Here is an 11,747-nt window from a genome sequence, read left to right as displayed (position 1 = left end):
CGTATCAGAGCTTCTGATTCAACGCTCAAGCTGCAGTCACAAAGTCCATGTTCAGGAATGGTCCAGCCGATCCATTTATTTCAATCGCTGGTAGTCCGATGATTCTCCGCTGCCCCGCGGTGGGACGTGCTACAAGTGATTAGACCTCCAAGTGTCCTCATGCTCTTCCAACCCAAATATAACAACTTGAAATCTCACCCGAATCCCCATATTCTTATTCCTATCCTCGTATCCTACACATTACGGCCGCAAATATCACCATGGCTACTCCCGGAAACTCCAACCACCGCGCCTGGTGGAAAGAGAGCTCCGTGTATCAAATCTGGCCCGCTTCCTTCAAGGATTCAAACGATGACGGCGTCGGTGATATTCCGGGTATTGTTTCCAAGCTCGACTACATCAAGGATCTAGCTATAGATATTGTCTGGCTGTGTCCGTCGTACAAGTCGCCTCAGGTTGATATGGGCTACGATATCTCCGACTACTATAGTATCGCCGACGAGTATGGTACAGTTGCTGACGTCGAGAAGCTTATTTCGGGTTGCCATGAGCGTGGTATGAAGCTTTTGATGGATCTCGTTGTCAACCACACCAGTGACCAGCATGAATGGTTCAAGCAATCCCGAAGCTCTAAAGATAATGAGTATCGGAATTGGTATGTGTGGAAACCCGCAAAATACGACGAGAATGGCAATCGCCAACCACCCAACAACTGGGTTTCTCATTTCCAAGGTGTGTATCGGGCGAAACATATTCCACTTCCTTGCACCCTCTAATTATAGTGTACAGGAAATGTTTGGGAATGGGACGAGCACACACAAGAGTACTACCTCCACCTCTATGCAGTCGAGCAACCTGACTTGAACTGGGAGCACCCACCAGTGCGCAAAGCAGTGCACGACATCATGCGTTTCTGGCTCGACAAGGGCTGCGATGGTTTCCGCATGGACGTGATCAACTTTATCAGCAAGGAGCAGAGCTTCCCCGACGCACCTATCAAAGACACACGTACACCATGGCAGTGGGGTGACAAGTGGTATGCCAATGGCCCACGTTTGCACGAGTACCTCCAAGATCTAGGAAAGATCCTGAAAGGGTATGATGCCTTCAGTGTGGGTGAAATGCCTTTCGTCAAGGATGAAAAAGAGGTGCTCCGTGCCGTGCAGTTCGAGCGCAATGAGATCAACATGATCTTCAACTTTGAACATGTCGATATTGATCATGGAACATACGACAAATTCGAGCCCGGCAGCTGGAAACTCACCGACCTGAAGGACTTCTTTGAGCGTTGGCAGACTTTCATGTATGCCAATGATGGTTGGAATGCGCTTTACTGGGAGAATCATGATCAGCCGCGCTCTATCGACCGCTACACCAATGCTAGCGAGGAGTATAGACTGGCCGCATCTAAGATGCTGGCCACTGCTTTGGCATTGCAAGCCGGTACTCCATTTGTTTACCAAGGACAGGAGATCGGAACAAGAAATGTACCGAAGTCGTGGGGTATTGAGGAGTACAAGGATATTGACTGTTTGAACCATTGGAACAGGTATTTGATGACTCTTCTCTGAGCCACCACAGGATCAAGCTGACTGGTCTATAGACTGCCAAAGGATGACCCAAAGGCACAAGCTATCGCCCTCCAAGAGTACCAGAAAAAGTCCCGCGACAACGGACGCACACCTGTTCAATGGTCAGCTGCTGAAAATGCAGGTTTTACTGGCCCTGGAGTCAAGCCCTGGATGTCCGTGAACACAGACTACCTCACAGCCAACGCCGAGGCCGCAGTCAAGGATCCCAACTCGACATATCACTATTGGGCCACTGTTTTGAAGCTCCGCAAGAAGTACCTTGACATCTTTGTGTACGGCGATTTCACACTTCTGGACAAACCAAACCAGGAGGTCTTCGCGTACATCCGCCAGTATGGGGACCAGAAGGCCCTGGTGGTGTGCCACTGGACCGAGAAAACTACCCAGTGGGATGCAGCGGCCAACGGCATCAGTGAAGTGAAGGAAATTTTGCTCAACACATACGAAGGTGCCGATGAAGCTTTCGCACGCTTCTCTGGTGATAAGTGGACTCTCCGGCCGTACGAGGCAGTTGTGCTTCTGTTGTAAATTGGCTAGACCATAGTATATAGGCTTCTGGTTCATCATGCCCTGTTGAGCAAATCATCAATGCCGAAATTACCAATCAAAATCCTCCTGAATATCATAGAAATGCACAAAGCGGAATTCATCGGCCCTCTCCGCAGATCGGTGCGGTCTTATCCACCGATCCCCGCAGGCGATAAGCAATAGCCCGCGGACATTTACACTGCGTTCCCACTAACACTCAAACGCACCTCAACGTCTCCAGTGCAAATGACACAATGACGACCAACGAGCCCCTCCCAGCACACCTGGACCCAAACACCTACCCACGCACCCACCACGACGCAGCCCAAAACATCCATGTAACGCTAACGTATGATGTCCTCGACGCCAACGCCTCGTTATCACAAACCTCCTCCCCCGCAGCGGGCGCAAACATCCTCTTTCTCGGAACGACACGCGATACCTTCGAAGGCCGCTCTGTTTCACAGCTCAGCTACACTACATACCCACCTCTCGCACTCAAGACGCTAGCGAAGATCGCGGAGGAGGCTATCCGAACACATAAGCTTGAGGGCGTGAGCATTTCACACCGATTGGGGGTTGTGCCTATTGGAGAGGCTTCAATTGCTATTGCTGTTAGCTCGGGTCATCGTGGAGCGGCGTGGAGGGCTGGCGAGGAGGTGCTAGAGGCTTGTAAAGAGAAGGCGGAGATTTGGAAGAGGGAGGAATTCGTGGATGGCGGGATGGAATGGAGGGCTAATGCCGACAGAGATGCTGAGGGGAAACCTTTGAAGAAAGATGAGGCATGAGAGATGCTGGAATAACACCTTTGGTTGGTATTATCTTGATTATGGGGTTCGAACCTGGACATGAGCATGGCTAATAGTTGCTTAGATCCTACAATCCATGCACTATGTGCTGACATGACCCTTCAGTGCTGCCCAGGTGGATCCTAGCTTGCGCGTGCAACACTAGAGCGGTTGACCTAAACATCACCCTACAAATATGAGTTTCTTCGATCACGATCGCAGCTCCGGCTGAGTGGGGTATTCCAATATTCGAACATATATTGTACAATTTCTATACACAAACCTCGCAGGAGACGCTTACTCGGTCTTCAAAGGCTTGCCTTCTCTCTTCCAGTCATTGATGTGCTCCAAAATCACCTTCGCTGCAGAATCGGGGGTATCCTGGCGACCAATGCACTCGACAAAGTCATTATCGGGATCTATAATCAATGATTAGTACTGCAACATCCTTGCACGGCAAGGTTTCTAGGTGGTTCACGTACCCATGAGGTAGAAGTAGATGCTGTGGTCCACGAGGTAGTCCTCGCCAGGCTTCACATCCTTAGGCGTGCTGAAGTACACGCGGTACTGCTTGCAGACGTTCTTGACCTGCTCGTAGGTACCAGTCAAGCCAACAATGCCGGGGTGGAACTCAGCGAGGTACTCGCGCAGGACCTCGGGTGTGTCGCGGACAGGATCGCAAGTAATGAAGACAGGCATGAAGAGCTTCTCGTCATTGGTAGAAGCCTTGACCTTCTCAATGATCTCGGCCATCTTGTCCAGCTCATCCGGGCAGATATCGGGGCAGTGGGTGAAACCAAAGTAGACCTTCAAAAACAAGCAAGATATTGTCAGCAAAGAATGTCATCGAATCATCGCTCTCGCATCTCCCGCGACAAATTCGAACCACTTACAAAGCTGTATTTTCCCTTCAAGTCCTCCGCAGTGAACTCCTTGCCCTCGAGATCCTTCAACACAAACGGTCCGCCGACCTTAGGCTTGCCAACACCCTTGCTCATTTCTGTCATGCGCTTGCGCTCCAAGCGAGCCTTTTCAATGCGGAAGTAGAGCATCATACCCGCACCAGTCAACACGAACAGCAACGCAGCCTTCCACGAGAATGGACCGGTCGTGTTACGCTGGCGCAGCTGGCCCATTGTCTTTTGTTTCTCGCGGAACGCGGAAGTCGAGAACTGGTTCCGTGAGGTGATCATGCTTCGCATGGTTTGTTCGCATCGTGGGCGTTGTGCTTGGGTGTAGGCTCGGCATTGTGAGGCAGTGTTGTTGCGCAGAAGGCGTTGTGTGGATGCGGATTCAATAGCAGCGGTGCGGATGGCCCGGGTCAGGAGCCCGTTTGCCAATCTCATTGAGGAGGCCATGTTGAGGATTTGTTTTCGCGTCGTAGGTGGGAGAGCGAGAGGTTGATTATCAATTGCCGCGGAGGAATTCGAGAATCTCCAGATCGACACCAAATTGGGTTTAGCCTTTCTGCCTTAAGGCATCAACTGGTAGCTATAAAACCCATGAATCTAACTCTACTCCATACTTGATTTTCTTTGATATCAAGATCTTCAGTATAACAACTTAGGCATTCTTTTGTTTCCTGGAAATACTTTTTGTGACTTTGAAAGCTTTGGGAATTTTCAGCGTTACAAATGACCTCCATATCAGATCTTAAAGAAAGTGTGAGTTGGTGGTTGAGTATGCAAATGTTGTGTATATGAGTGCCTAATTTACTAACTCAAAGAAAAGGAATGTTAAAATGGTAAAAGGGAGCAAACATGTTACCTTCCCCCCGGTAGCTCAACCGGGGTGACCTAGCCTTTGCCATCTTCGGGGGAGATGGGAAAGTACTCAGTGTCGTGCTGAGTAAATGTGATGGTCACAGCCAGGAGATGATGCTCATGTGTTCAAGCCTAGACGGAGTCGGAATTTATTCCCTTTCCTGAAGTCACATGCACGCCTGTCATCTTTGCCCCGTAACCCTTGCCCACCTACCACCCTCGAGGGAGTAACCGGGCCGGGTTACAACTTTAAGGGGGAATATTTGGAACCACATAATGAGAGGAATAGCTGCCTCTCAGCATCGTTTTTCCCTGTCTCTTTATATGTCTCAATGCTTATGTGTTTAGACAGACATAAACCGGTATCAGCTGCTAGCTGAGCTGTATAGTAAGTACATGCAGTCTTAAACGTCAACAGCTTGTTTGAGCCAGTTCTCCGCCATCTCGTCAAAGTCAGGACTGTATAACCAACTGAGATCAAATGGCTTGGTTTCAATCTCCAATTTTGTCGAGCCAGGAGCTCTAGGCATTCGCCTAGCATCAATCTGAGCATTCAGCTCCAGAATTCGGTCAACCCGTTCCTGCCGACCTTGCTGCCAAATCTTCAATCCGCGCTCAAGCTCCTGAGGTTTGCACCGGTGGAGAATAACAGAAAACGTGTAAATATCTTCAAACGCTTGATTGATACCTTGGCCAGCAGTGGGCGGAATCGCATGCGCGGCATCGCCCAGAATGACAACACGCGAGTGTTTTGAGGTCCAGTCCTTCAACTTAGGCACAATATAAAACGGCCACAGATTGACTTTGTTCAATGGGATGTTGGACACCGCGTTCTGCACAACCTCGGGGAAATCCTCAGCTCCTTGGCGGAGGAAGTCAACACACCACTGCTTGTCTTCAAGCAGGGCGGCCCAGCCAGCACGATCAAGCTCTGGCGCACGCTTCTGTTTGCCAATGAAAGCTTCAGACCCATCGGCTAGCTGTGGTGCAATGACGAAGGCGCCATGCTGGGGGTTCATGATTGTCACCGGAATCTCGAATGAGGCTGGAAGATTCAGTTGAGCTGTCGGCACGGCGGCGCTGACGCCAACGGCGTTCGTGAAGATGGGCTCCAGCTCGGGGTACAGGTATTTGCGAACTCGCGAGTGAATGCCGTCTGCTCCGATTAGACATGCTGCTTGTCCTGTGGTGCCATCTTCAAATTCCCAGGAGACTTCGGTCTCGGTTTCGGAGAGGACCTGTATGAATTTCTTGCCGTACTGGATTTGAATTCCTCGCTCTTTAGTCGCAGTCAGAAGCGCATCGATTAATTTGTGTCGGAAGATGCGCAGCCCGTCATATCCATATTTTTCCCGATTTCCGAACTCGTACGAATCAAGTGGTGCAGCTGTGCGGAAGTGGAGGTCTTTGAAGTGGTATCCATCGAGCTTGATCTTCTCATAGATCTCCAAGGAATCCAGAATTCGTAGCGCGTTCGGCGAGAGCATGACCGCGCCTCCGATGTCGAGCGAGGCGGTGCGGGATTCGTAAATAGAGCATGGAATAGACTGTTTGTGGAGGGCAAGTGCCAATGTCAGACCAGATAGGCCTGCTCCAATGATGGCAACCTTTCCTTGGGTCATGGTGTGGGATTCACGGTTGTTGCATAGAGGTTCTGGGTGTTGCTGAGATTACCAACAAGTCGCGGTATTTGAGACTTTTGATGACGGGCATCCCGAGCTTTATACGAGAAGGTCGCTACTGCGTATCCCATGTTGTCGTCCTGTGGCTTGGCTTAGTTTTCCCACGGCTTACACCCAAGAAACTAGATGAAGTGGTGAGATATATGTCCGGATCCGAGTTCGGATCCGGCTGGAGATAGCGCAGTCCGGAATCCGGACTCACCACTCAAGCCGCAATGATCGCTCAAGCTTTCACCAGGATCCACTTCAACGACCGGTACTACATTTATCACTACCGTGATGACTGCCATACAAGCTGACTCGGTGCCCAAATTGTTGACAGCGTCCCCGCCAACCCTCAGACATGCCCTAGGGATTTTCTACAAGGCTCTGGCAACCAGAATAGGAATACAAGCGATATACTGCATGAAGTCTTGAAGTATAAAATTATAGTTTTGCTTTTATTTTAATATGACAATATTATAGCTTCTGATCAACAATCAGTCGATTCCAAAGCACCTTGCTCGGATGTTCACCCGGACAACATTGGAAGAGGCCCTTTCTCGCATAGGAGCCTTTCCCTGCACGGTCTTTCGACTCAAGTGCTTAGATAGCATCAGGGAAAGTGTGAGGGTTCTTCAGAACGCTAGGTGCGGAGCCACGGGCCTTAGTTCCGATCAAATGATCGAAAGCAGGAGAGTGCTTCACACGAGGACTCATGTCTTCCAAATCCCACAGGTACCCGAGAGTCTTCAAGACCGAGGTGGCACTGTAAGAAGTTGACTCGCCAGTGACAGGATCCGTTCCATAGTTCTCGACGTGGCCACGGGGAGCGTAGGGAGATACGAGCCAAGTAGGCATGCGACCACCCAGACGGTCGAAGTTGAGGGTGTACTCAGTGCCATCAGCAGCGGTCTCGGTGTAGGTCTTCTCGTCAGGACGGACGGCAAGAGGGGGAGCAACGTGATCGAAAAATCCACCAGTCTCATCGAAGGTGATGAGGAGCAGAGTCTTGTCCCACTGTGGGCCTGTGCGGACGGCATCGTAGACCTGTTTCAGGAGGACTTGTCCGAAGGAGACGTTGCCGGAGGGGTGCATGGAGTTGGTGTTGAGACCGCAGCAGGATGGGTTGATGTATGACAATTGGGGGAGAAGACCCAGGTATGCGTCCTGGTAGAAGTTTTCGAGGGGCACAACGTTGCTCTTGGCGTTTTGGGCTGTCCAGTTGAAGAACATGGAGTCTGGCAGGAAGTCACCGTTGGTGCCGTCGTAGTTGCGCCACGAGATACCCTTCTCCGAAGCAACCTGGAAGATACTGGAGGTATCAACGCCGGAGACATCGAAGCTCTCGTCGTTCTTGCCGTGGCCGTCGGCAGTACCAGACACCGCACAAAGACGGTTAGGGTTGGTAGGCTGGTTGCGTGTCAGCTGAATTTCTGAAATTGGATCTCAAGTTGGGGGATGACTCACACCAGGGACACAAGAGTGCCAGTAATTAAATGTCGTGAATTCGTCAACCAGGTCAACGAGTGTTGGGATCTCATCCTCGGAGTAGTATCCCATGACCTCATCAGTAGCTCGCTGAGCCGAGATACTGGGGTAGGCCTGCATCTGGCGGTTGACGAAGCCTTCTAGATTGGGCTTAAGAGTGCCATTGGCAATAGCCTCATTGTCAGGGTTGTAGGTGCCATAGAGCTCAAAGTTCACTCCAGTGACCGAGTGATCAGGGTCATGAAGAACTGAGTCGTAGTCTTTGTATTGACTGTACCACTTCTTGCTGTTGGTGTCGTTGACACTCTCAGGATTCCAGAAAGGACCGTTGTTGACAACATTGTCCAGACCTTCCTTCTTGACACCACCGAGGATGTTGTCAAATCCACGGTTCTCGAGGATAATCCACACAACATTCTCGATCTTGTCCTTCATATTGGCAACCGACTCCTTCGAGCCAGATTTGTACCCGAAAGGCTCTTGGGATCCCTTGCTCACAGCAGCACCCAAGGCACTGCTGGAAAGGCCCAACAATGAAAGGAAAGTATTGGTCTTCATTGTGTCGAGAACTTGAGGAAAGAAGGCACTGGATTGCGATGATCACTTCGGCCGCCGTGGTCCTTTTATATATTTCAGGATAGGGCGTCCGCAAATATCAAACGACATTCCGAGTCGGAAACGTGCGATATTGTCTCAATTAGGCACATCCCGTGTAGCAAATGAGGACCTGTCATCGTGACCACATGTGCATGCAGTAAGCAATTTGGCTAAGCAGTCCGCAAGGACCAGTGCTTCCAAGGTTAGCGGGACTCACTAGCGCAGGTTCAATTTGAAGAAGTGGGCTCGATACCATCGCCCATTATCGCGGGTATTCCAGCAAAGGGCAGCAGCGAGTCGAAAACAAAAGAAAGGCACGTTTTCGGATGAAAATTGTGGGGCCGGATGAGCTTGGCCCCACAGGCACACCAATCAAAAGTATGAGCCTGGACTTTAATCTCTGCCAAGCCACCAATCACGGTTGAGTCTTGGCGCATGCGTCGAACTATAAGCACATGGGTAGTCGCACTCTATGTCCACGAGTGTCCACGAGTGTGTATATTGCCTCTTAAATGGGAAAATGGAAGGAAATAGAACTTTCTATTCGTGGTCTTCGGTGAGAATAGATATGAGTGGAGAATTTAAGCAAGAGATAGTGTGCGAAAATGTATCAACTTTGATTTTGGCCTGAAGAGAAGGCTGTATGCTCCCTGTTGGGCGGATAATTCCAAGTGTGGTGGCCAGGAGATGAGTCTCAGTAGATCTAATGGTCCATTAAAAGGCCAAATAAGGGCTCCCAGGCATAAAAAATACCAGCTGGGTGAGGTGTCGCATGTCCTGATTTCGCGCCAGCTTAATCCCAAAAGGGCCCAATCCTCTCCATCTGTTGGGTCAGTTTCCTTCCTTCCCGAAGTACTGGGCTCGAATCCTAGTCCCGATGTCCAGCTGAATTTGTTCCCTTTGTTTTAAACCCTTTTCTCCTTCATCATCCTCCTCTTTGTCCGTCGTTTGTTGTCAAGGCACCCAGGCTACTAGAGCACATCAACCAAATATCACGAGGCTTTGGGATATCAGAGCCCGTGGAAGTTATTCTGGGTCTTGGCCAATCGTAGGGTGGATCCATGCAACCTTATAACGCCCGTGGACTGAAAGCCAACTGCCCCGGTGCGAGTAGGCTCACCGTGGTACTGCACAGGTGGCGTATGTTTAAAAAATAGAGCATGTATGGCCTCAAGCACTTCTAGCAAAACACCTGGCCATATTTGGAGTAGGTACTGCTAAGCAGGACCTCATAAGGATATATTTGATAAATTAGGTAGCCCTAGCAGTGTAGTAGGTAAAGATGAATGATTATCCCAGCATTTCCAAGAATTGATGCACCCCTATATTAATTGGCGACGCGATCCATGGTTATCCCAGCGTTTGACCTGCCCAGGTGTCTAAATTAATCCCAAGCCAGAAAGGTACTCGTTCAGCCTCGGCTCAACAGCTTCTCCCTCAAAGATCCCCCCGATGTACTGATCCGGGCGCAACAAATAAACAGCATCCTGAATGAGACCGGCCTTGGCATACTGGTCACTCCATTGGAAAACAAACAACTTCACGCGCGACTTCTCGGCCCACCGGCCTAGTTCTGGTCCAGGCTCTCCATACACATGGAGCTGCCAGCAAAGGTCTCGAAGTGTTGAGAAATTGTCACCATGGTCTGTTTCAACCCACGGCAGCCGATCACCGGACTGAATTTCTCCTGTTTTGGTTTGAGAAAGACTGCTATCGCGGTAATTGCATATGAGCTGAGAAGCACCGCGGAAGATCCGCTTGCGGGCGGATTCGAACTTCACGGCCAAAGGGATTATGAAAGGTATCAACCAGTTTCGAAGGATATATCCGAGCGTTCCTTGTGAGGTTAAGGTTGTGAACCCGGTGTCGGTTGATTTGACGATCGTCAGGGCAAAGGAGCGCCGTTCAGACTCGTAGGATTCTAAGAGTTGATGTTTCGCCTCCTCGCTCATTTCTGTCTGCTTGAGCACAGTCGCTAGTTTCCAGGCTAGGTTGATAGAATCCATGATGCCAGTGTTCATGCCCTGACCACCCACTGGACTGTGGATGTGGGCTGCGTCTCCAACGAGGAACGCCTGACCGCTGCGGAATTTGTCCGCAATACGGTGGTGGCTGCGGTATGTGGAGAACCAGTTGAGCTTCTTTATGTTGATATCCATTGTTTCCATTAACTGTGGCCTGACGTCTTCAAATGTGATCTGGTGGTCGTGATCTGGGGAGTCGAGGGTGGGATTGTCTTCAGCGCCCAGGCTTGTGATGCCAACCAATCTTGCATGTCCTGCTGTGTTGTAGGGAACTATCAGATTGAAGCTCTGGTTCGTGATCATGAGGTTGCCTTCTCCGTTGAAGAGCCTGTCGCCTTCACCTTCGATGTCGGCGATGTAGAATAACGGTTTGTAAGTCTCCCCTTCGTATGTGGCACCAATAGCATGACGGACAGCTGAATGCGCCCCATCACAGCCAACAATGTAAGATGCTTCGTGTGTACTTGAAGTTCCATCGGCCTCGTGAAATAGAGTAGCAGTGATGCTTGAACCGTGATCCACAAAGCCCTGCAATGTTGTGCGTCGCTGGATATAGACACCAACGCTGTTAAGTCGCTTCTCGAGCATCTTTTCATGTTCATCTTGTGGAACAGTGAACATGAATGGGTATGGAGTTAGCTCGCAGCCAAAGTCTTGCAATGCTATCCGCGCTTTGCATTGCCCATGAACCCAAAGATTCGTCGCTGGGAGCTTGTATCCAAGAGCTAAAAGATCATCGGAGATTCCAAGCTGTCGGTATAGTTCAATTATGCGCGCGTGGACGACAATTGCGCGAGACTTGCTTGCTGGTGCAGTCGCTTTGTCAACAATGTGGACAGTAACACCTTGATGTTGGAGCCATAAGGCAAGGACAAGGCCAGTCGGACCTGCGCCGATAATGAGCACTTCAGTTTGAGGCTTCATTCTCACACAACAGTCGAATGCTATCCTGTGTGAACAGTTTGAAAAAGATATTTGGTCGATAGAGAGATGGGTATAGTTAAAACAAAAAAATAACGAAACAAAAACCGTGAGGCGTGACCGACTTTAAATAATGTTCCTTGGCCAAAGACAATACCTCGAAAAAAGGGACATCAACAATAAGCTGAGTCGTTTATGCCGTCATTGCTCGGCCATTTAGTCACCGACCCCGAGAGTCGCGTCCATATTGGTGAGGCCAAGTACAGCCAAGACGTCCATGCGGGATCGGAGGATCGGTTGCCGATCGGCGCGAGCACACCCGCTCCTGGTTTACATGAATACGAGCCCAAATTTCCCCGGTGCTCTCGTGATATTTATTGAA

The 11,747-nt window shown here is 50.1% G+C and overlaps 6 protein-coding genes across 6 annotated transcripts; 2 read left to right on the top strand and 4 right to left on the bottom strand.

Annotated features, from left to right (window-relative positions):
* Positions 1-260: 260 nt before the first annotated feature.
* Positions 261-2,120, top strand: N7506_004496 (glycoside hydrolase family 13 protein; the record flags this gene model as incomplete). Its single annotated transcript, XM_056953790.1, has 3 exons — positions 261-732; positions 790-1,549; positions 1,604-2,120. 3 exons carry the CDS (start codon positions 261-263, stop codon positions 2,118-2,120), a joined length of 1,749 nt encoding a protein of 582 aa, XP_056812679.1.
* Positions 2,121-2,374: 254 nt separating this feature from the next.
* Positions 2,375-2,908, top strand: N7506_004495 (molybdopterin synthase catalytic subunit; the record flags this gene model as incomplete). The annotated part of the gene is made up of 1 exon (XM_056953789.1): positions 2,375-2,908. One exon carries the CDS (start codon positions 2,375-2,377, stop codon positions 2,906-2,908), a length of 534 nt encoding a protein of 177 aa, XP_056812678.1.
* A 297-nt stretch (positions 2,909-3,205) lies between these two features.
* Positions 3,206-4,266, bottom strand: N7506_004494 (SCO family protein; the record flags this gene model as incomplete). Its single annotated transcript, XM_056953788.1, has 3 exons — positions 3,206-3,327; positions 3,391-3,715; positions 3,802-4,266. 3 exons carry the CDS (start codon positions 4,264-4,266, stop codon positions 3,206-3,208), a joined length of 912 nt encoding a protein of 303 aa, XP_056812677.1.
* Positions 4,267-5,075: 809 nt separating this feature from the next.
* On the bottom strand, positions 5,076-6,293 carry N7506_004493 (FAD-dependent oxidoreductase; the record flags this gene model as incomplete). The annotated part of the gene is made up of 1 exon (XM_056953787.1): positions 5,076-6,293. The coding sequence occupies one exon, from the start codon at positions 6,291-6,293 to the stop codon at positions 5,076-5,078; it is 1,218 nt and encodes a 405-aa protein (XP_056812676.1).
* A 645-nt stretch (positions 6,294-6,938) lies between these two features.
* Positions 6,939-8,381, bottom strand: N7506_004492 (putative phosphatidylglycerol specific phospholipase C; the record flags this gene model as incomplete). The annotated part of the gene is made up of 2 exons (XM_056953786.1): positions 6,939-7,745; positions 7,803-8,381. 2 exons carry the CDS (start codon positions 8,379-8,381, stop codon positions 6,939-6,941), a joined length of 1,386 nt encoding a protein of 461 aa, XP_056812675.1.
* A 1,418-nt stretch (positions 8,382-9,799) lies between these two features.
* Positions 9,800-11,368, bottom strand: N7506_004491 (putative FAD binding monooxygenase; the record flags this gene model as incomplete). The annotated part of the gene is made up of 1 exon (XM_056953785.1): positions 9,800-11,368. One exon carries the CDS (start codon positions 11,366-11,368, stop codon positions 9,800-9,802), a length of 1,569 nt encoding a protein of 522 aa, XP_056812674.1.
* Positions 11,369-11,747: the final 379 nt, after the last annotated feature.

This window comes from Penicillium brevicompactum, assembly GCF_028827555.1.
Source record: "Penicillium brevicompactum strain IBT 35665 chromosome Unknown utg000003l_segment0_segment0, whole genome shotgun sequence".
Taxonomy (NCBI): Eukaryota; Fungi; Ascomycota; class Eurotiomycetes; order Eurotiales; family Aspergillaceae; genus Penicillium; species Penicillium brevicompactum.
The sequence above is the reverse complement of the archived record's forward strand: the minus strand, read 5'-3'. Positions and strand labels throughout refer to the sequence as shown.